At 28.1% G+C, this 23,823-nt stretch overlaps 4 protein-coding genes across 9 annotated transcripts; 2 read left to right on the top strand and 2 right to left on the bottom strand.

Annotated features, from left to right (window-relative positions):
* Positions 1–159: 159 nt before the first annotated feature.
* LOC118073004 (monocarboxylate transporter 9-like) lies at positions 160–11,146 on the bottom strand. Of its 3 annotated transcripts, none has more exons than XM_035093270.1 (6): positions 11,047–11,146; positions 8,038–8,902; positions 2,280–2,489; positions 2,012–2,138; positions 1,737–1,916; positions 160–1,672 (listed from the first exon to the last, which is right to left on the bottom strand). In XM_035093270.1, the coding sequence occupies exons 2-6, from the start codon at positions 8,177–8,179 to the stop codon at positions 445–447; spliced, it is 1,887 nt and encodes a 628-aa protein (XP_034949161.1). In that variant the 5' UTR covers positions 8,180–8,902; positions 11,047–11,146; the 3' UTR covers positions 160–444. The 3 variants fall into 3 exon arrangements, with proteins under 3 accessions (XP_034949161.1, XP_034949160.1, XP_034949162.1); XM_035093269.1 differs by lacking the exon at positions 11,047–11,146 and adding an exon at positions 10,410–10,529; XM_035093271.1 differs by lacking the exon at positions 11,047–11,146 and adding an exon at positions 9,778–9,893.
* On the top strand, positions 10,666–21,268 carry Cep135 (Centrosomal protein 135kDa). 2 transcript variants are annotated; one of them, XM_035093266.1, is made up of 17 exons: positions 10,666–11,214; positions 11,415–11,715; positions 11,801–12,042; positions 12,121–12,519; positions 12,590–12,785; positions 13,250–13,434; positions 13,518–13,727; positions 13,805–13,900; positions 13,986–14,203; positions 14,271–14,481; positions 14,573–14,688; positions 19,232–19,709; positions 19,889–20,268; positions 20,324–20,455; positions 20,528–20,602; positions 20,753–20,835; positions 21,041–21,063. In XM_035093266.1, exons 1-17 carry the CDS (start codon positions 11,014–11,016, stop codon positions 21,046–21,048), a joined length of 3,531 nt encoding a protein of 1,176 aa, XP_034949157.1. In that variant the 5' UTR covers positions 10,666–11,013; the 3' UTR covers positions 21,049–21,063. The 2 variants fall into 2 exon arrangements, with proteins under 2 accessions (XP_034949157.1, XP_034949159.1); XM_035093268.1 differs by lacking the exon at positions 20,753–20,835 and having other exon boundaries at positions 21,041–21,268.
* LOC118073005 (uncharacterized) lies at positions 14,799–18,037 on the bottom strand. Of its 3 annotated transcripts, none has more exons than XM_035093274.1 (5): positions 17,891–18,037; positions 16,347–16,521; positions 16,067–16,257; positions 15,645–15,991; positions 14,799–15,583 (listed from the first exon to the last, which is right to left on the bottom strand). In XM_035093274.1, the coding sequence occupies exons 2-5, from the start codon at positions 16,518–16,520 to the stop codon at positions 14,868–14,870; spliced, it is 1,428 nt and encodes a 475-aa protein (XP_034949165.1). In that variant the 5' UTR covers position 16,521; positions 17,891–18,037; the 3' UTR covers positions 14,799–14,867. The 3 variants fall into 3 exon arrangements, with proteins under 3 accessions (XP_034949165.1, XP_034949164.1, XP_034949163.1); XM_035093273.1 differs by lacking the exon at positions 17,891–18,037 and adding an exon at positions 16,718–16,839; XM_035093272.1 differs by lacking the exon at positions 17,891–18,037 and having other exon boundaries at positions 16,347–16,606.
* On the top strand, positions 21,268–23,381 carry LOC118073006 (uncharacterized). The gene is made up of 2 exons (XM_035093275.1): positions 21,268–21,458; positions 21,544–23,381. The coding sequence occupies exon 2, from the start codon at positions 21,582–21,584 to the stop codon at positions 23,229–23,231; it is 1,650 nt and encodes a 549-aa protein (XP_034949166.1). The 5' UTR covers positions 21,268–21,458; positions 21,544–21,581; the 3' UTR covers positions 23,232–23,381.
* Positions 23,382–23,823: the final 442 nt, after the last annotated feature.

Genomic DNA, 23,823 nt, shown 5'->3' with positions numbered 1-23,823 from the left:
TAAAATTGTTTTCATAATTAGTTTCATCGTATCATTTTATTTCATTAAAATTAATTGAAGAAGGTGCTAAAATTCCAATATTATTTTGGAGTAATTATTTTTTTAATTAGATTAATAAGGCATGACATTTTGTCTAAATTCATTTAACTTTCTTCATCGTTTTTTTTTTGTTAAAATTTTTTTTTATTTTAATAAATTTAGTTAATAGAAAATAAAAGAGGATCTACTATTATTCCTCCATTTTCATTCCTTCTTTATTCATTGACTTATTTTTGCGTATTGCACTTTTTAACCAATTTGAATATTCATCTATAATTTTGTTAAATCCATGAATAAATTTCGGCAGTGAATATTTAATATATTAAAGTCAAAGTATTAAAAAAATTATTCCTCAAGTAAATAAAAAAGAATCAAATTTTTTGTTCAAATTACAAGAAATGTAATTTATACTTTACAAACTTCATTAGTATCAGATGCAAGAGCAGCAGCTTTTTGTCGTCTTCGAATAAAGGGAACAAATGCCCAAAGAGATGCTCCTGCGACTAAAATAATTCCTAAAATACTAAATATTGGTCCAAGTTTACCGATATGTTGATACACTAATCCACAAATTGGTGGTCCAATAAGCTGAATAATTCCATTAACAAATAGAGAAATCCCGTAGGATGATGTTAATTTTTCAGTTCCTAACATGTCTGCCATAATTACAGCAGTAACTCCTACATAGACTCCTGAAGCAAGTCCAAAGATGCTACAATAAATAGCCAATGTTGTATAAGTAGTCGATGAAGGCATCAATGTTAATGAAATTCCTGAAATGAGTAATCCTCCTACGAAATACCAATGTTTAGGCATTATTTTAACATCAGACAGTGCGGAACCACCAATTCGTCCGATTAAGTCAAGAATTGACACTAGAGATAACAGATATGATCCCATAGTTTTGTCATATCCAAGAGATATTGCGTAAGTAGGCAATAAAATAATAAAATTAGTATAACTAACGGCGTTAGTACTGTTAGAAATGAGAATAACGAGGTAGATTGAGTCTTTTAGAAGACTCAAGTCAAAGAATTTTTGGCTTTGATCTCCTTTCTGTGCTTTTACCGTTTTCTCAGGTGATTTTCTGAATGTGCTACTGATTGCGTTTAAGGTTAAATTTGATGCGTATTCTGGTTGTAAAGCTGAAAGTGTGCTTCCGTGATACGGTGTGCTGATGTAGTTGAATGAAGAAAAACTTGGTGAACGGCCGGCTTGTCTTCTGCGAGAAATTCCACGTTCTGGAACAGCATGGAGTGCTGGTGTGCTGTGCATTTGGCTTGAGATCTCACGACCAGTTGGCATACTAATTTTACGTGTTCTACTTTGGATTGGAGTATTTTTATAATTTTCTAGAGCAACACTAGAAGCACTTTTAGGTACTATTGGCTTTGATTTTTCATTATTTTTTATAACTGACAGTTGCTTTGAATTTTTATCTTCTTCATTTTCTGCAAGCATACTAACTTCTGCTTGATCATTTTCTATTTCTTCCATCTCTTCTTCTAATTCTTCAGTATTTTCAGATTTTTCCTTTATAGGAGCCGGTTTCATATGATTTTCCACAGGTTGGTACAAAAAAGCTGCAGCCCATACATTCAAAGTCAAACCTCCCATAATTAAAACTGCCCCTCTGAAAGTAAAGATTAATTAAAAATGATTGTCATATTATTGATTTAATTAAGTATCTAACTTACCTATAGCCATATTCTTGAAGTAAATAACCAAGTACTAGCGGTAAAAATATCGATCCTAGAGCACTCCCTGAAATGCAAAGGCCATTTGCCAAACCTCGAAACTTCAGGAAGTATGAAGTTACTATGTAAACTGTTGGTGGAAATGCTAATCCAGCACCAATACCAACAAATGTTCCGTAACTGGAAAATAATTAACCCATCGAACATTTGAATATACAATCATTCCATGCCATCATGATTTAAATCATTGAAAGAAAATTTAGAATTGTAATTACCTGATACAAAGAAAAAGAACTGAATTTGCAAAATAGCTAAGCATCATACCAACAGCTGCAAATGTTCCACCGATCAAAGTTACTGTTCGATAGGAATATTTTACTGATAAAATGCTTGAAAGTGGACCTGTAATAAACATCAGATTATTTAACCTGTTTAAAATTGAAATTAATTATTAAAAAAAAAAACTAAAATTTCATTCTCATCATGAGAATTATCATGATTAACATTGCTTTAGCATCGTAAAAAAATATTTATCTTCTTCACCTAATGAACTGTAGAGGAAATAGCAAAGGGCAGGAATCCATGCAGCAGCAGCTGGAGATGCATCAAACACCTCCAAGAATTCAACGAAAAGGACACCAAAGGATTTAATGGTTCCTGGAATAAGGACGTTGACCATAACAGCCGCCAAAAGGACCAGCCAACCCCAACCGCCATCCGGAGGGACCAGCTCCACTTCTTTGATCGATGCATCTTTAATAAAAAATGAAATTATTATTTTCAGGTTACTAAGTGGTAAATAGTTGATAAATTGGACAAGTGGATTAATTACTGATAAAATTTGTCCCACATTTTTATTTTATTGATATTGCACCGATAACAATACATTTAATTTGTGATTTTTATCAATAGCAACTTCATATTAATCTTAGATAATTGTATCAAACCTTGACATAAATTTTTTCAATCATGGGAAATTATAAATTGTTACTAAAATTTAATAAATAGAGCTTAACAGTTTATTTCAATATTTATGTTTTAAATTATTAATTTATTCTAATTTATGATTGGTTTAGTATAAAATTTATGAAAAATCATATTATATTAAAAAAAATTTTATTGACTATAAATAGAGCACGATTTTTATCTGTTATTTAAGATTGCGATAAGTTAAGATAACCAATGTTTCGAACATATGATACCTACATAAAGAATGTACAAACATTTCACATTTTTTAAAATTTATTAAAAATATATTCCTATAATTTTTTTTTTTTTGTTAAAACATTTCAAAAATTGATTTCATCAAAATTACAACAGCTTTCGGATGATTCATAATATTCTTCAAAATTTTCATTATTAAAATCAACACTTTTTTGTCGATGATTACCAATTTTTGTTTTTTCTCGTTTACTTTCACTGCTTTTAAATTTATTCTTATTTTCAACAAATAATGTTTCCACTTTTTTGCCACCATTCTCATCAATTTCCATTATTCCTGAATCAACCTGGTGATTTAATTGTTCACGACTTCCAGAATGATTCTGGTGAATAGCTCTTGCAGAACTTTCATTACATAATTCATTTTTACTTACTAACATTACTAAAAATCCTGTACTACATAATATTCCAATTGTGAGCTTGAATATATTCCAAAAAAAATAAACAAGATAATGAAAAAATCTGTTATATAAAATTGTAATCAACCACAATCCGGATAGAATCTTTCCTAAATTATGAAGCAATTCAATATTATTCTCATAAACACGAATGAAATATTGCTGAGCTTCTTGGCATTTATGTCTGACTAATCGAGATATTTTTCGTGCTATTAGAGCATGATATGTTGAGATTCTGTGTGATATTGGGATTTGAGTATTGGCTTGAGGAATTTCTGGTTGCTTACAACATGATTTACATTTTGGTTTCATTTTTTACGAATGATTACCTAATTTTTATTTTAATTTTCTGTAAAAACAATTATATAATTATTTTATTAAACATATCCCATGCTCCAACTCTATACTATACTTCAGTTAATGTTATGACAGTATGGAAATTAAGTTACCTTTGTAAAATGTGTTATAACTACAGTTATTATAATGTAATTGAGTAGTTTCAGATTCAAATTACAACAGTCTGCATTAAAAATTTATCATTCTCTTCGAAATAATTATATAATAGCAGAATCCAATCATTGACATTTTTTATAACCTATATTTTTCTTCTGTTGGAATTTGTCTTTATCTAAATATTAATAAAAGCAATAAAAATTCCAATTAAATCACAGTTTAACATCAAATCAAAGAAGAATTTTACAATTAAGATTATTAATATACTATAATTACCAACAGTATATTTTCTATTACTTTTTTCATCATGACTATCACATTGCTTAAAACGACATTGGCAACAATCGTTTTTCTTTTCAATGAATTTATTTTCATCCAAACAATTATGTGGTTGATGTCCCTGATCAATTGTATTAAGTGCACAATAGCAAATAATTGGTTGTTTTTCATCACCTTGTGGCAATTTCGATTGAAAGTTTCTTTCAATTTCAGATAATTTATCCTTTAACTGATTTATCCACTCAGTTGGATTATTAGGTTTAGTCTCTGGTACAATTTTTTCTAGTCTTTTGGGATGATTTTGGGCATTGAATTGTTTAAAACATAAATCTTGATCATTTAAAAATACCAAAGTCACCAAAAAGCTCATAAGTATGAGCGTGAACAGAAATAACAGCAGTTTCATTACCACGTAAGCTGATGGATTTAAGTTTTGTATCACGTTTTATAAACAAATATTGAGTTATCAACTTCATGAAGCGAGTTGTATAAAACGATACAATAGAAATAAAGATGGATATTTTATTCAATATTTCTTCAGACTATGTTTTATTTATAAACTTCAAATTTTCCATTACATCTTTATTTCTCTGTTTAAAACTATAAACTGTCAAATAATTATGAGGTTATTTTATTCATAAACAAAAAATACAGTAAATAAAAATATATACTATCTGTAATCATTCGAATAACGATTTTTTATTATTTTACATTAAAAATATAAATACATAAACATAACTACACTTATGTAACTTATAAATCACATATTGAATTGCTTCAGATTAATTATTCATCAAATTATATCGCTAGTGCTGTTGAATTGTTGGTAAAGATGCAATTAAACAATAATTATTGATAAGAAAAATAAAAATAAATAAGTTGTTACATTTGAATGAATTCTATCGAAGGTCGAGGTGAAAATTTGGCCTACAACGTTGAAGAGTAAAGTGAAGTAGTAAAATAGCAAAAATGTTGAATAATAGTTCAACCATTACTGATACTTGGTAATAAAGATCTAATAAATGTAACTACACGAACATATATAACTTAATCAAAGAGATTCAACTTGTACTGATGCCAAATTGCATTAATTTGACTCATTAATCACTAGGGCATTGTCATTAGGACTATTGACCTCATTGTCTTTCTAATAAAATATCAAATGTTTCCGTTAATAAATTAATGTATTAGATTAGTTAAATGCAAATTTCTTGGATAAAAAGTTTAAATAATATTTTTTTTTCAAACTAAATGAACACAATTTGTAGCTGATGAAGTGAAAAGAAATATGAGTCAGATAAATGGAGTGAAAGAGAGAGATAGATAAAAAGAGAAAGATGAAATGAAGACATGAGGTTTCAGATGTTTAGGACAGTATACAAAGTGAGAGCTTGAATCGCGGGTTTTTTCCATTGAGCATCGGAAATTTCCATTCAGTAGAAGAGCCCACATTTTTGGCCCTTGAATATGTTTGTCATCAAAGATTGCTTCAACTAGTCTGTGAAATTAAAGTATATTTTTCCTTCAGGTTTCAAATAGTAAAGAAAAGAATGATAATATTATTATACTCTAATTGAAAAATTTCTGAACGTGAGCAGAAGCTAATTGAGTGTATCGTGGCGTGTAACATTGTTATATAGTGTTATTCAATCCATCAAACTGTTTGGAGAGGTAACAGACTTTATTTTTCAGAGCTTTATACAAATAAAATTCTAGAGAAGTACGTTTCTTTAATCATTTCTTTAAAACATTTAATATTATTTATGTATTTTTGTTTACTTAGCTTTACTAATAATATATGAATAGTTTGTTGAAGATAAAGTGAAATTTTACAATTTTTTGATAGACAGCCAGAAAGAATGATGAATGAAAATACCATTTGAAATGGTATAAAAAGAATTGTTACAGTGAGAATGCATATATAGGTGTACTTGATTCGAAGCCAATTTTATTTGAATCATTATTTAAAAATAAGTTAACGATTTTTAGAGAATAAAGGTGCAACATTGAAATATTCTTGAGATAATAGCAATAATTTATGATGAGTTATTTGCAGTTATAACCCAATAAAACTGAATAATCAGTTTACTTAAGAAACCAATAAATAAATAAAGGAATTCAAAATCATGCATGATCAGAATTGACAGTTGACTAAAGCTTATTGTATATTATCATTAAAACATTTAAAGATATGAAAGTATTTCTATATATATATATATATATATATATATATATATATATATATATATATATATATATTTTTAAGTAAATATGTAATTTCATAAATTTTCACTCCATAAAATAAAAAGTTAGTAATCGAATTCCAGTAAATTGGATTTCATAAATATTTTTTAATATTTTAGATAATTTAATAATAAGTAAGATAAGTTTACTGAGAAAAAAAAGTTTGAAGTCGTTAATGAATTAGTAAGATTGAGTAAACAATGAAGATTTCCTAATTGTGAAAATTCTCAAGTGATTGGATTGACGCAAATGTACATTTGAATATGTCGGGGTCACGTTAAAAGGAAATAGATAACATATGGCCATGATATTATAACTGCGATAAAATTTTATGAATCACTGTACTTTTAATTGTTGTTGATAATCGATTTACATATTTTGTTAGAAAGTTATGATAATAATTATTTTTTTACTCGTATCCAAAATAAAGTATTGATCAATAATGCAGTAATACCACTAAAAAATAAATTATAAACTATTTATGGAATGTTGCACAATTAAAATATAATAATTGTAAATGTAATGATATTCAAGTTCATAAAAGTATCTTTTATCATTTCAACTGTCTTGTTAATTTCCCCAATTGCGTTAATTGTTATTATAAATAACATAGTTATTATTTCAATTACTCAGTTGATAATATTAAACGAATCATTGAGAAACGGTTTCAATTTTCCTTGAATTTGTCCTCTTATTTTCAGATATTATTTCTTTTTTTTCAAAGTTCAATCATAAACTAAGCTGATTATTATTGAGTATTATTTTAATCTCAAGTTCAGAAATCAAGAGTTTCACAAGACTTGAAGACGTTGAAAATAAAATAAATACAATAAATATAAAACAAAAAATATTAAACGATTTTCAGGAAGGATCTACTTTAATCTAAATGTTAATTTTATTCATAGTCCATGTATTTTTTATGGATAATGGAATATGTAATTGATTGTACGATATTTACTACGTCAGATGTAATAAAAATTAAGAGTAATGATGAAATACCCAGAAGTGTACGCACTTGCATCTTTTATCTCTTTTGATCAAGCTTGTTATAACTGTACGGCCTGTTTTAGAGAGATTGATAGTTAAAAAAATAGAAAAATACAACACCAGATGGTAAAAGGCTGCAAGTTTGCTAACGTATAAACTAAATAAAATGAATTTATCAAGAATAATACATATGATATCTTGTGTGCAAAATTATTTTTTTCTTTCAAATTGAAAGTATTTTTATCTTTGATAACAATGATTGAAAAAATGTATGCTATTATCCATTTTTCATTAAAAACATCTCATCATTTATGGATATAAACCAGCTTATATTCTAGTCATTCAATAATAATGTATTCAAAAAAATTCTCAGTGGTCTGGTAGATAAGACTTATTAATTGTAATAAACTTAACAAAAAATCAACAATTTTGATCAAAATTAAGTGATGTATCATAAAAGACATAATTTTTTTATTAAAATAAAAAGTAGATAATGTTAAATTAACTAAAACTCATATACTGTAAAATATGTCTCATTATCCAATTAAAAGATATTGAGAACAATAGAAGAATACTATTCTACTTCCTCTTCTTCTTCTTTCAAATACCGCCATGATAAGCTTTTGTGAAATAATTCACATAGAGTATAAGTGTTTTATTACAAAGAAAACGTCAAATAAACGATTATACCAATTATGATTGATTAAAAAAAATCTTACCATCTTTAGCAGCTCCATTAGCTAGATTATTCTTAAATTGACTATTAGAAATACGTTGATATTTTCCTTTGCCATTGTTATCTTTGCCAATTTTAATTATAATTCCATTGTCTTGATCTTTTTCTTTTTGTACACCAGTCATTTTGGATTCTTATACTGATTTTTTTTTATATTTAAATTAAACACAAATCACCAGTCACTTATACTGTCATGAAATATGACAAAAACTTGTTGTTTGTACAAACAAGTATAAAAAAAAAAAATTTTCTTTTAGTTGACGTGTTTTGTTTCAGCCAATAAATAAAATGCAATAAAAATAAACCACAAATAAGAGTTTCATTGACTTAGAAATTTAGCTCCAGTCCAATCTTCGTCGTTAGCCTCCTCGGAGTTCATAGACTCCGACTTCCGGCAATTCTCGCACCTTTTTCTTCTCTGGCAACGCGTTTGCCTTGAACCGCACATAGACACCGATTTCAGTAAGTCAAATACAGCCAAAAATTCGTTATTATTAATTAGAAACGATTCAACTTTGATTATTAATCACTTTTAAGTCAAGTTCTTGGTTCTCTCGGTCATGAGACTGACCAATGCCAACGTCTGTGAACGTTACCTGAACTAAATCACATGGGTTCTTTACCAAGGCAACGACTATGGAACTCGCGGGACAGACTGAAGCCTACTGAAGACTCTCAAGAACTCCCGAGCAGTCGCAGAACTGCGAACGTCGATCAGCTGTGTCGGACTATGTTTCGTGGGGAGTGTAAAACCCCTTCCTCTATCATAACCTTTACTTCCCCCTTCCTTGAGACTAATGTTGACGGTGAGCCTGCATTTTAATTCACACATTTTCTTTGTTGGATCTCTGCAAATCAAAAAAATCAGGTGACATCATTAATGATGTTTGTTAAAATTGAAGGAATAAAAATTTTTTTTAGAACTATTTACTTCATTACTCACAATCAACTTATTGTTGGATTGAACAACGAAACATAAAATATATTTAAAAGTGAAAAAAATAGAGATAATGTACATGATTAGAATTAATAGTTGATATTGGTATCAAGTCATTGTCATTGGATCTATAAGCACATTACACTGGATGTCTGGCTGAATGTCATGACATTCATCGATGACCGTGGAAATATTCGCTGAATATTAGTGCATACCACACTGGGTAATCTATTCCTGTCCAATTGAATAAAACTCACTATACTCGAAAAAACTTGGAGTAAAATTTGTATTGGAGCAGATCCATATGTACTCAAGAAGTGTTATCAGAAACCGGTTTTTAAATGTATATTGTCATGTGGTACTCATATGACAATTACTAGCAATCGAGGTTAAGAAAAGTTAGAAAGTGATAATTTTTTATCAGCTATTCACCTTATGATGAAATATTATTTAAGAAGTTTATAAATGAATTTTAAATGATCAAATGTCTAATCATTTATAAAATAATAAGTTAATTGTAGATAAAAGATATGAGTAATTGATTAATTTGATTGCGTCTGTTCTTGAACAATTATGAATACAAAAGTTCAGAGTACAAATATCTAGATAAAAATATTTCAAGTAATTTAAATCAGAAAGTGATGAGAGTAAAAATGAGGTTATAAAATTATTGTAATTGAATCAATTAACTTTTGTTAGAAATCCACAATATTATTGTGTTTCGATAATTGACTTCAATTTATTTATTTGCCAATTGATGTACTCAAATGATGGTTTGTTACTTACTTTTATTAATAAACAGGAAGTTTGTTGACTTATAAAATAGATGAAGTAATAATTGGAAATGTTATCAATTAACGTAAAAACACTTGTTATAGATTCCATTGCAATTGCAATTGATATATGAAACATTAATGAGCTGAATTGTAATTCATTTCTGGACATAACGCAGCAAACAAATAAAAACAATATAATGTGTGACGATATGACGCATAGTAGACAATGCGAAACAAAAAATTAAATTATATATTGAAATATAATAATAATTTTGTGGCCAGGGCTTAGTTATTTCGTTTGATTTGTAAGTGCATTCATGGGCTTGCAGTAGTGCAGTCTGATTGATATTTAATTCCAATTATTATCTGACTTAGAGGTTAAGTTCTCAGTAAAAGTGTATATGACATAATTTGCAAATTAGTCAAATGGCCGGACCATAGATTGTCCGACCTTTATAATTGAGCTGCGCGTCTTAACAATGGAATTTAACAATGATCTAAACGATGTAAACACATTTATATTGTTTTATAACTAATATTCATTTCATGATATTAAATTGAGGTTTAATCAATATATTATAACATCTAAAAATACAATCGAGTTGTTAAAGTATTTTATAAAATACTTTAGTAGTAAATTACCTTTTATAATACCTCGCAAATCACATTTTATCTAAATTTTATACAAGCTTGTATCATTGCAGCTGGTAATTTTCTGACATTGTTATGTGACTTTGCCACAACAATCTTGGGTTTGAGACATTCTTCATTGGTGTGAATTTATTCTATTACTTTTAACCTCAGGCATTGTAAATAAACAGAGTGATTTATTTGCTTTTTCTAACAAATACGATCTTGGAGTAGTGTAAATTCTACTTCGTCAAATTACAGCCGCAAACTCGTGCCAAAAATATACGTTAGATTCCATTTTACGATCTCACTCATTTAGATAATTTTGTTGGTAACCTAGAAATTTAACTTATCAAAACAAAACAAACAACTTCAACTAGTATTCTGCAATATCAACAAATTTCCAGGTCATATCGATATCATAATTCTCGATTAAAAAAAATCGATACTCTCGCGAATGAAAACATCGAACGAAAATATTTCGATATATCGATGTAAACTGTTCATCCCTCCCTGTGTAGCGGTAAACATTGTTAGTATTGTTAATAAATAGACTAAATGGTTTGTGTACATATTGTGAATATTTATTAATAATTTTCAATAATATATTATAAACATGTGTGAACCAATAGACCAATTACATACTTACCATGTAAGTGCAGCATATAAAACTTTAAGAAAAAAATTGGATAACTTAGGTTATTCACAAACATTGCCACTTGATGCACTTCCGCTAGTTCAAAAGTTACTGGCTGACTTGATTCAAACAACTGCAAGTTTAAGACACTTCAAAGCAATCGCTGAGAACAATATTGAAGTAAGACCTGATTAAATTATTATTTTATTTTTCAGTTGCATTTATTATTTCATAGTAAATTCTACTAGTTGAGTGAAAATGGCTCAGATTGTGCTGTATGTGATGAATTAATAACAGTCGTATAAACGACTTAGATTTCGATAATGTTAGTTGATAATTTAAATAAATAATTTATTGACTTATTTTTTATTTAATTACAGAATTTAAGTCAGTCAGATTTTTATGTAGAACCTTACAGACAAGATAATGCTAAACTAACTCAAGAGTGCAATCAACTTAGTGAAGAATTAATAGAAGTAAAAGAGACTAATTTAAAGGTAATTAATGATTTAAAAAGAAAAATTAATAGGCTAGAAAGTGAATGTAATGATTTACAATTAGCATCTGCGAAAAACTTGAAAAGAATCAAAGATCTTGAAGTTGAATCGTCTAACAAATCAAAAAGGATTCAAGAATTGTTAGGAAAATGCTGTAAACCTACAATTAGTAATGTTGGACTTGGTGAGTAATTAATAATAACAATAACCTTATTCTTTATGAGTGTAAACACAGGAATATCAGTAATTTTTTCTTTAAATTACTTTAGCTACGAAAAGACGGACGGTGTTCCCTTTAAAAAAACCTATACTAGAAGCGGATACATTTTCATCAGTAGACGTTAATAACTATCAAAATCGGTATTTCGTCAATTTAAGTAAAGTAGACCCTCACATCGTAGATATTGTCGAAATGGGAGATAAAAAAATTAATTCATTGCTTCATGAGGTTAAAAAATTGAAAGAACAATTGTCTTTGAAAACGGATAATTTATCTATAATGAACAGTCAGGTAAATAATTCATAAAAATGTTATCTAGTGTTAAGAATTATAGTTTCCCTAAACTTTGAAATAAATTTTTTTCCATAGTTGATGGCAAGAGATAAAGAAATTTCTCGTCTTAAAAAATCAATGGAGAACGGACGTGCTCATAGTGTATTATCAACAAATTGTAATTGTGGGAAAAATGATCAAGCTTGTTCACATTGCCATTCAAAAACTCGTGGTAAAAATATTTCATCCATTTGTGCTAGATTACCGGATATGAATGAAGTGAAAATTTTACAACAAGCGAAATTGAATCTTGAGCAACAATTACGAGATGCACTAGATAAACAACATGATGCCATGTCTCAAGCAATGAAACTTGCGGAAAGAAATGAAGAATTGGAAAAAGAATTGAAAGATATTGATCATATAGCTCTTGCTGTTGAAGCAGATTGTAATACGACAGTTAAAGAAAATAATAAAAAAATCAGCCAATTACAGGTAATATTACAGCAAATCCATTAATTGATTAATTATTATTTTTTTGTATTTAATTTGATTTTGAATCCAGGATAAACTGGAAAAAAGCTTGAATCAAATTAGTGAATTAGAAAATAATTTATTAGCGGAAAGAAGAATGTGTCAAGAATTGAGAGCTGATGTGGAAGCAGCTAAGAATGAAAAAAGAAATATACAAAGAGCTTTAGATAATGCACTTGAAGAAAATAAACAATTATTAAATAAAATAAAAAATGCTAACATGCTAGGTAATGTAATTTTTTTTTTAATAAATTTTTGTTATTAGTGATTGAAAAAAGTATTTATTGAAACTAGATTATAGAGAAAAATAATATTTATTATCATTTTTGCATGCTTCTATAATAATCTACGTATATTATTGAAGAAACTGATCTTAATGCTCAAATTGATAAACTTCGGTTATTGAATCAAAATCAAAAAAAGAAATTCGCTAAATTAAAAGAAGTAACTAGCTCTCTGAATAAACAACTTAATGCAGTTAGAAAAAATCTAAAAATGCCCATTGTTAATGATAAAGAAAATAAAAGTAAAATAGTTCAAGCAAATAATATGTTAAGAAAGAAAAGAACGGGTATATTTGAATTTATTAATGATGATATATCTAATTTTTTATGTCATATTTGATGTTTTGATGAATACAAACGAAAATTATGAAATGTAAATTCATACTCATTCATAAATATATTTGTAGATTCTGCTGAACAGGGACGTATAGCATCAGTTCGATCTGAAGAAACTCACAAAAAAATTATAGAGAAAAATGAAGAAATTAAAGAACTGGAGAAGGTAATTCAACATTTAGAACGAGAGAAAAATCATTTTAAAAATGAATGGAACAAATTAAAGGATCAACAGAACAGTAATTATACAGATAATGTATGTAAATAAACTTTTTTTTACATTATTATATTATTTAGCTAATTATTTATCAATCTTTTAAAAATATTCCACGTTTATAGACTGATCTATACGTTCAAATATGTGATTTAAAACATCAATTGAATGAGAGAGAAGCTCAAATTACAGAGCTCAAACGAGAAAAGACTGAAATCAGTTGTAAAAAATTAGAATTAGAAAATATGTATAGAATGCAAGTACAGAATGCATGTGATCTCAGTAAATGTAAATGTCATCAAGGTGGCTTTAATTTAGATAGTGGAGAGAACAGGGTAAGGAATTGATAATTAATGTAAAATATTATTGAATAGAAAAATTGAATTGATTGTTAAATTATTTTTTTTAACAGATAACATTATCACGCTTGGAACGAGAAAGAGATAAAATGAGGAATGATTTAGAAATAGTAATTCAAGAAAGAGATATAATTCGAGAAAAGTTGAGAGTAGGTGTTATCATATTAGTATTTTTATGCTATCCAAAAATACTAACATTGAAATAATCATTTATTTGCTCTTGATTTTTTTTAGTTAGCTACGGGAGCACATACCGCAGAACAAAAGCGATTGAAAGAAAAAATACGAGATTTAGAAATGAAATTAGATGAAGCAGAAAGACAAAGACAAGATATTTTGTTATCACAAGGTTCACAACGAACTGCTTTAACAGAAATGGAAGATATCAAAGAAGAATTACATTTAACTAGGCGGAAGTATGAAAACCAACGAAATCAATATTCCAAACTAGTGTAAGTTTCATTATTATTAGTATTATTTTTTTTTTGTTTCAATCAATCAATCAATTGATATTTTTAGAGCTCTTCAAGAACAAACTGATCAAACTCTCAACGAAATTCGCAATCAATTAGCTCAATCTGAAGCAGAAATATCGAGAGTAATGGATCGTAATCGTACTTTAGAACAACAGCACATTCAATTGAATAATCAAGTCAAAAATTTAAAACAAGAAATTAATACATTACAATCAAATATGAATCGCTTGCATTCAGATAAAGATCAATTAGTGGTAAGCGAAATAAAATGGAATTGTGTAATTTACATTACCAAATAATTCATTGATTTATAATTAGAATAATTTTAATTCTTCTGTTAATTAGCTCAAACTAGATGAAAAAACAGAAAGAATAGCAGATTTAGAAAGCGAATTAATGTTAAAAGAACAACAGCGACATGCAATAGAACAACAACTTCGAGAAATTCATCACAAAAATGCGTGAGTTATTTTTTGATATTTATTTATTTTCTTAAAAATAATTACAAAATCAATAAATAGTATCTTATCTAACTAAGAATATACAGATATATTTGTACAAAGTTCGAAAAATGAAAATAGTTTTGAAAATTTATCACAATTTATAATTAAAGTTTTGAGCAAATTGCCATTGCTCAAGATTAAACTTCAAAATCACTGTTTTTGAAATTTTTATTGAGAAATTCAGCTAAAGATACTGCTGGTGGTTGACACTGACTGAAGTTTGTTAAAGTATTAATTTCTATATCAATCAACTCTGATGCTCGAGTTATTTTTCTATAACCGGGTCGACATTCACATCTTATTTTGGATTTATTTGTATCTTGGAATATTTCTTGTGTTTTCGATTGCCTTCTTGGTACCAACCATTCTCCAAGTCCACATGGGCCTTGAGTGTATAATTTATAACATGTTTTATTAAGCAGAAACATTCCTGGAGTATTTTCACACGTATCATTAAAATCAGTATTCTCAGAACATTTTCCTGCCAGTTTTAGTGTTTCGGTACAACCACATACACCATTATAGCTAACGCCATCAATCGAAGGACGTACATTTCGATCGTAAAGTACAATTTGGCCACTAGGACATGGTCCTTTTGATCCAATTTTATAGCAAGTTTTTTCTTGAGGGAAAAAAAGTCTTCGACGTTTACAAGGAACTGGAATACAGTTCGTCGAATTAATAATCATGTAACCTGTCTCACAGGGTCCACGTGTATATTTTCGGTAACACAATCCATCTTTATAGAGAATGTGATCTGGTTTACAAGTACAAGTTGCAAAAATCCGATTTTCTGACATACTTTTGTTAGTTACAACGAAATGATGACCTTTCAGGCATGGTCCGATTTCACCTAAGGAAAAAGTCAAATTAAATCTTCAAACCAACTTAATTACATTTTTTATTTCGTTTACCTAAAGGATAACACATTTTGGTAGAAGAATGATAATGAGGAATATCTTGTTGACATCCGCAAGTTCCTCCAGGTAAAAATATTTCACCAGGTTCTGAACAAGGTCCTTTAGTGTAATGTTCATAACATCCTCCTTTATTATCAGGATAATAATAAAGTCCAAGTTCTTTATCTGTTGATGAGCATTGGCATTCTGCTAGATTGTCTTTATTTAAAGTCAGAAGCTGTCCTTTCGGACAAGGTCCACGTGTCAATTTTGTATAACATTTTTCATCACGAGGCCAGAATACCTGAGTATGCTCAGAGCATTTTTCTGGTTCTTTGCATATTCCCCATCGTCCAGTGGATCTAGAAAAAAAATTTTAGTACTTATATTTCTTAGAAAGCTGAATTATATTACGATTCATGGTGGTTGTATTTTACCGATTAGTATTGGAGTCAGAGATTGGAGCAAAATATTGCCCACTTGGACAAGAAGCTTTTGTGAATATTGGGTAACAAAGTGAATCTTTACGAGATTGAGCTGTCCCTGGTGGACATCGACATTCTGCTATCGTTCCACCTCCTTTTGCAGCTGGACCTAGCTCCATAGATTCAGGACATGGTGCTCCAATCTAGAAAATCGATCAATTTTATTTTATTTTATCAATAAAAAAATGATAAATGATTAAATATGAATTAATATGATAATTATTTCACTTACTTGAAATATTTTATAACATTTACCGTCCGCAGGCCAATAAAGTAATTGCCAACCACGTGGTTGTACTGCACATGGATTACTTGATGGATTAGCCCATGGTGGTGGTACTATTGCACTTTTTATATTTACAATAAATGAAAGACATAAAAGACTTTCTAGCAATTTGCTCATCATTCTAAAAAGAAACAAAAAAATAAATTCAATTAAATATTGAAAGATCATCAATTATACATCTATGCTGACATTAGATGCAGTCCTACTTAGACAAGATATAGTGTTTACATAAATAACTTAAACATCTCCTTGAAATGTCTTGGAAAATGTCATCGTATAAATTGTATTTAAGAAGATAATATTTTGAAAGTGCTTACTTCAAATCTAGATTCATATACGAGCTAAACTTCACTTTCACTACTATACTGTGGCAATGGCATTGTCCCTGACTTGACAATGTCGACACAATTACAGAATTAAATTAAATAAATAGTGCTTTATCTTTAAAAAATTGAATGAAAATGGTTTTCTAAAAATAATTTTTGTTAATTTATTTTTTTGATTTTTTTAAATTCACTGTATACTTGTCTATGTTGAATATATTGCTGTTGTATATATAATCTCTTGTAGGAAATTTGATCTTTTACACTGAAGGTCAAGACGAGTGAAAGTACAATTAATAGAGAGGACGAAGAAATTTTAAATTCTGGTCACTTTGGCGTAATAATTAAATGTTTATGTAATTTTTAACCTATTTTTTTTTATATTAAGCGTCATGAATAATAATTGAAGAAAATTGTGTATTGATACATAAATTATTTTTTGTAGTTGCATAACAATTAAATTTGGAAATTAATCAATCAACTAATTAAATTTATCGTCATTTTAGAAATTAACTCTGAAGAAAAAGCTTTATAAAATCATACAAAAGAATGATTATCGGTGATAAAAAATTTCTTACAATTTCAATATATTCAACTCGAGTAATTAGCCTTTCACATTAATTTAGACATTAATGTAAAATATTACATTTTTTTTCATTTAAAAAATTTTTAGTTTTTAATGATTAATTTTTTTTTTCATTTATATTAATGATTATTGTTGTTATATTTACTTTCATAAAGGTGATAAAAGAATTTTCTATTTGCACAGAAAGATTAGAAACTAATGAATAATCCATTATTAATACTTAAATATTCAAATTACATACGTTTGAAGATATGTTGTATAAAAAATCATGCATCTTTGATTTTTAATTTTAAAATTCTATTTTCGATTTCATTTATTCAAAGAAACCGTACCTTTGACCTAGAATTCTTACTATTTTAAAGTCGAAATATTCTAAGATTAAGGAATATATTAAATATTTTCATTATACTTATAAATTATTTTATTTCAAAATAAAATTTAAAATCAATACGAAACGGCAATTAAAAAATTAATTTTTATTTTAAAAATTATTAAAATGTTCATAATATAATTTTGCATCTTCAATCAATTTAAATTTGAGAATTAATCATTTTGAGAATATTTCTAGACGTCTTACTTACATGATTAATTTATTGTGGTATCACTATTTTGTAAATAATCACTCAAAACTGTATGATAGGACAGCATAAATTTACAATTTATAGTGATAATAATATGAATAAGACTATACAAAAAATCTTGGATACATTGCGGAGGTCTAGACAGTATGAGAGTCACAAAGAGACTGAGGAGAATTTGATTCAAGAAGTTAACTCTTACTGTTCGATTACCTAACACCTAAACCATTTAAACTGCTCTAAAAAGATGGCGATTAATGTATGAAATATTCCAATATACATTTTGAATCAGTGGGTTTTCCATCTCATTCGTAAAAATTTGTTATTAAGCAATGCAACTAACTTACATCCTCCTAACATAATTATAAGACGTGAATCATGAGATACCCAATCTTCATTATACTACAGAATTATTTCTAATGAAGGAATAATAGGAGCAGAAAGATCTTAAATAATTATAATTATAAATTTAAATTATTATTATTGTATTTATTAATGTATATAATTTTAAAAATGCATTCAGAAATGTAATTTTTTATTGACAATAACAGTGTCTATAATTTAGATAAATTAGTTTTTCATAATTATACCGTCATTATTTAATTATTATTATCAAGAACATCATGTTCCTGTAGTTTTCACTTTCATACTTACAATCCGGATATAAAACTCAAACATTAAGATTCGTCTGCTTATAAGTCATGTTTATTTTTCTCATCTTTTTATACAATATTTTTTAAATCCTTCCAACTCAGTCTAATTGTGATATAATACCAATTGATGGCAGAAGTGAAAGTGGATGCCTTACATTAGTCTTGTATCGTGTTAAGAGTCTTCACATTACTATAGTAGGGTTTCCCCATGACCATGTATTATTCCCACTTTTTCTATAGTTTTTTTTCTTCCTCGTCTCTTTATCTGCTTTTTGATATCATAATTAATTCATCACTTATTCAACTTCTGATCTAATTATGATCGTAATTAATCTAGTTATCTAATTATTGCACAAGTCAAGTTCTCTTTTGTTTTTTATTTTGGGAAAAAGTAAATCAAGTTGAATAAGCTCGAATAATAGAATGATCAATTATTGATTATCATGATAAATATTTACAAAAAATAAGCTTAATTATTTGCGGAAGATATTAATGATTTCCTGTTTGCTGTAAAGACATCATGACTGGACCACAAAATCTAGTTTTATTCCTGTTCCGCAACTGCAGTAATTTATATTTACTTGTTACTTTCTATTTTTTCCTTTTTCTCGTAATGAACTATCTATCAATCATGATGATGCATTTTCCCATGGAATAAATGAAATAAAATAATATTTTTTTTTTCTTTCAGAATATGTGTCGATCAGAGTGCAGATCAAGAACGAAGATTACGAGATTTAGAAATGGAAATTGATAATTATAATCGACAGTTATTAGCAGTGTCATCAGAAAGAGATAATGTTATTCAAGAAAATAAAAGACTACAAAACGAGTTGGCTGCGCTTACTTGTGAAATTAAAAGTCTTCAACGAGAACTGAATGATTTAAAGAAAGAATCATCTGATTTAAAAAAGCAATTGCAAACTTATGTTAGTAAAGTACGTTATACTGAAGAATTACTTAATGATAAAGAAAAAGAAAGATCAGAGATGTTGCACCACTTTAAAAATTTAAGCTTAGAAACAACTGCTCTTGAAAGTGATAAACATAGCTTGAAATCAGAAGCAGCAGAGGCGAAAGAAGCTCTACGAGCAGCTAATGATCGATTGGATGATTTAGAAAGAGAATTAGCTAATAAAAATTGCTTGATTGCAGGCTACGAAAATCAGGTGAATAATTAATACGTTTATTGTTTTGTTTTCTATCGAAGAAATAACAAGATGGATGCTTAGTAGATACAAAATTATTGGTTCACCTTATCTATTCATTATTTTAAGATTTTTTTACTAAATAATTTTAATGAAAATACTTAAAAATGATTTATTAATAAATTATAATTATTTGATAGATTTCAGAATTGACCAAAGCAATTGCAAGACTTGAAACGGATGTTCGTCAGCAAGTAGACCAAAAAGATCAAGCAGAAACTGATCTTAATGGACTTCGTGATTTGTGCGTTAAATTAGAACAGCAAAAAGAAACTTATGCAATAGAAATAGGGCAGAAAAATGCCACAATTAGTAATTTAGAAGGAGAATTAGCTAGACTTGAAGCTGAGTATAATATTAATCAAAATCAGAAATCTCATGATCAAGCTACTATCGACCGATTACAATCGCTACTAGATCAAGCAAGATTAGAAGCTATTGAACATCAACAAAATAATCAGAAACTACATAATGAGATTGATCGGCTGAAGCAAAAGACGAATAAATTACAAAATGAATTGTGAGTATGTTTAAATTTAAAAATAACAAAGGAAATAATTAATTAAACATTGTAGATCAAATCAATCGGCTGAACTAAAACGTTGGCAAAATCAAACTACAGAATATAGCAATCAAATTAGTCAACTTCGAAGAGCTGTAACTGATGAACAATTTAATCGAGCAAAACAAAACGAAGAACAAAGAAGGTAATTTTTTTTCTCGAAACGTTTGTGAGTTCATTTGAATATATTTTAAATTGTACTTGATATTTTTTCTAGAAATTTATCGTACTCTGCAAAACATCTACAGCTTTCTTCAAATACAACCGATGATCTCATCAATTCTCCACCTAGGTAGTTTTGAATGAATAAATTTTCATATTACAGTTTTTATTATTTATCTTTCATCCTACTGTTTTCTTTAATCTCTGACTATGTTTAATATTTATTTTGATAAATTCTTTTTATCTTTATATTATTATTTAATTTTCAACAAACCTTTAGCTCTCACCGAGAATGGTTACGATTACCCTATAATTCGTATCCACAATCCTGTCCCCAAGAGACTCCAACCTCTCTAAACTCAAGTAAAAAAAAAATACGATTTAACGTTTCTTTAACTCGTTGTGGTTGTTCATTAATAAATCAAACTGAACTTCATAAAAAAAATTAAAATAAAAAATTATTTATCTGTCTTCTATGTTATACTTTCAAACTCTTCTATTACTTTTGTTGGTTTTTTTCTTCTCTAAATTGTAATGATGATTAAAAACTGAAATTTTCTGTTTGCAGATCATTGAACTCATCGCCAGATACTTTAAATGAAATTATTTAAATAAAAAATAAATATTTGATTAATTTATCTTTTGAATAGTTTATTAAATCAATAAATTTGATAGATTCATGTATGTCTATACAGAAAGCTACTAACTCATCAGGTTTTGTGTTACCAGTAAAACGTAGCGATCAGACTGCATTTAATAGAGAAATAAATACAGGTTTGAATAATGTTGGTCTAGAGTCCAATCTCTAGCAAGTTCTTTAAATTATTTTACAATTAACCTTATAGAATCATCAATATCGGAAATAAATGTTCCTGGATATGGAGTACTTTATTTAGAGGCTTCATTTTTAGAAGATAGTACTCATGAAAATATTAAACTAAAGATAATTGGAAGTCGAGATAATCGTAAAAAAGCTGACGCAAATGGTAATAAAAATGATTAAAAAAAGAAATAGGAATTATCTAAAAGATTCTTTCAAATTTTAAAAAAATATTATTAATTGAAAATCAGATTTTACGAGACTTGAAGCTTATCAAGAAGCTGCGACAATGAAAACATCAAATAAAGTAGTTGGCTTTGAACCTGAATTAGTACAAAAGGGAAGTAAAAATAGAAGAAAGTATAATTCTGGTCTAGAACCTTGTGGATGTAGAAAAAATGAACATCTTCCAAATTGTAAAATATATCGCGATAATCCTCAAGAGTTATTAGTAGAAGATACTGATAGTGATAGAAATTATCGTTACAATGAAGTGCCAATTACAACAACAAACTTAAATATTACTCGAACTGTGCATGTCGATAGAATTGAAGATGAGCGTTTTCCTGTTCTTCAAAATATTGACTTACTGAGTAGTGAATTTGATGGTGGTGATGATGAAGATGATGAGGTAATTCCTCCAACACCCCAAAGACCAAGAAGAAGGATTAGAGAACGTCAACAAACTCTTCGTGACCGAACATATGATCTGCCACGAAGAAATGTTGAAATCGGAATAAATTCACAAGATATTTTTTCTGATTCAGATGAAGTAATTGAAAGCTCAAGACATGAAATATTTCCAAAACATCACAGACCCAGAAATAATTTACAAGATGATCCACAAAAGTGGATTAATCTCGCAAATCAGACAATTGTTAAAACAGCAAATACTTTCAGAGAACTTTCTAATATAATGGAGCAGAAATTCAATGATATAAGTCAAATGATATTAAATTCAACTTCTAATTTTCCCGAACCTAAATATAATGAAACGAAAAAATTACATGATGCTGGAATACAATCTGATACAATAGGATTTATTGATCCAAGTCTTGAACCACGTTCGAAAGTTAGAAGACCCCGTATAAAACATGCTAAAACGGGAACTGATCCTGACCTTATTGAGCAACAAATTTCAGCAACATCAATTACTGTAAACCCTCAAAAAAATAAGAAAGTTACTCGTAATATTACAATAACAAAAAAGGTAAATGAAAAAACATCGTGTTCAGATGTTGATCAACATAAAAGATCTGCTGTACGACATGTCGATCCGATTCCAAAGAAGGATGATGTGATTTACAGTGCTATTAATTTTCAGTCAATTCGTGACGCTAAAGGAAACAGTATGATGATAACTGCCCAAACACAAAGAGCAAATGATAGACAGATGAGCGATATGAGAGAATGTGATTATGAAAAATGTGAAGGATGTAATTTTTCTCGAGTTCCTAGTTCAATACCAAATACAATGATACCCATATCATCTTCTACATTTACCCCAGCAGCATCATCTATAAGACAAGCAACTGAACCAATTCCTAGACCTGAGAATATCACGTCAGTGCTATCACAAGAAACTCGTATAACTCCTTCTTCTTCTACGGCTGCAGCTGGTGTAACACCTCCTCCACGTACACTTGCATCTTCTTCGTTTCATCATGAACCAATATACGATATTCCTCGACCTGTACATGAACCAAACGTATCACATATTCCAGTTAGTAGAATCACTGCTGATGCAACACAAGGTATTAGAGGAAAACGTCATCCTCAATCTGAAAGACATGATCAACATTTAGAAGTACCATCTACTGGTCATCCATATAATTTGAGACCATTACCAGGACGAACAGGTCAACATCATGCTCCTCCACAGCGACAAATAAATCAAGATCATCATCAGAGTTCCATGAAGAAGAAAGGAAAGAGATAATAATTATATTAAGATAAATGGTTGATGAATTAATAAGATGGCGATTCAACTATTGTAATAAATAATAATAAATTTTTTGCATAGCGTAAATTGATACGAATAGAAGAATGGATCCCTATGAATTATTTGGTGTATAGAAATTTTGTAAAATGTGTGAATTTTTTATAATATATTGATATTTTGAATGAAACTTGTAAGTAAATAATAAATTTTTGCTGTATCATTACAATTGAACAAAAGTTAAATTGTGATTATTACCAATCAACCCATCAGTAATATTCTTTTTTTATCATAAGTTTTATTGATTATAATTATATCTTTAATTAATAATTATTTACAAGTATGTATAGAATATTTTTGTAGAACATATACATACAGTCCTTATTTAATTACTTATTCATAGATTATTTCAAAAATTTTTACAAAACGTAACTTTAAACTTATTGCAACAATTTAGTAGCAAGTTGTCTGGCATACTTTCTTATGCTATTCTGTTTATTTTAAAATTACTAACTTATATTGTTTTTTCTTTTCGGTTCAGAAGATTTTTTATTTATATAAAATATTACAAATTTTTATTTACTTATTTCTT

This window comes from Chelonus insularis, unplaced genomic scaffold (genome assembly GCF_013357705.1).
Source record: "Chelonus insularis isolate UGA/USDA-ARS -01 unplaced genomic scaffold, ASM1335770v1 contig_94_pilon, whole genome shotgun sequence".
NCBI classification, from domain to species: Eukaryota; Metazoa; Arthropoda; class Insecta; order Hymenoptera; family Braconidae; genus Chelonus; species Chelonus insularis.
Note: the sequence above shows the minus strand (reverse complement) of the source record. Positions and strands in the feature narration are given on the sequence as shown.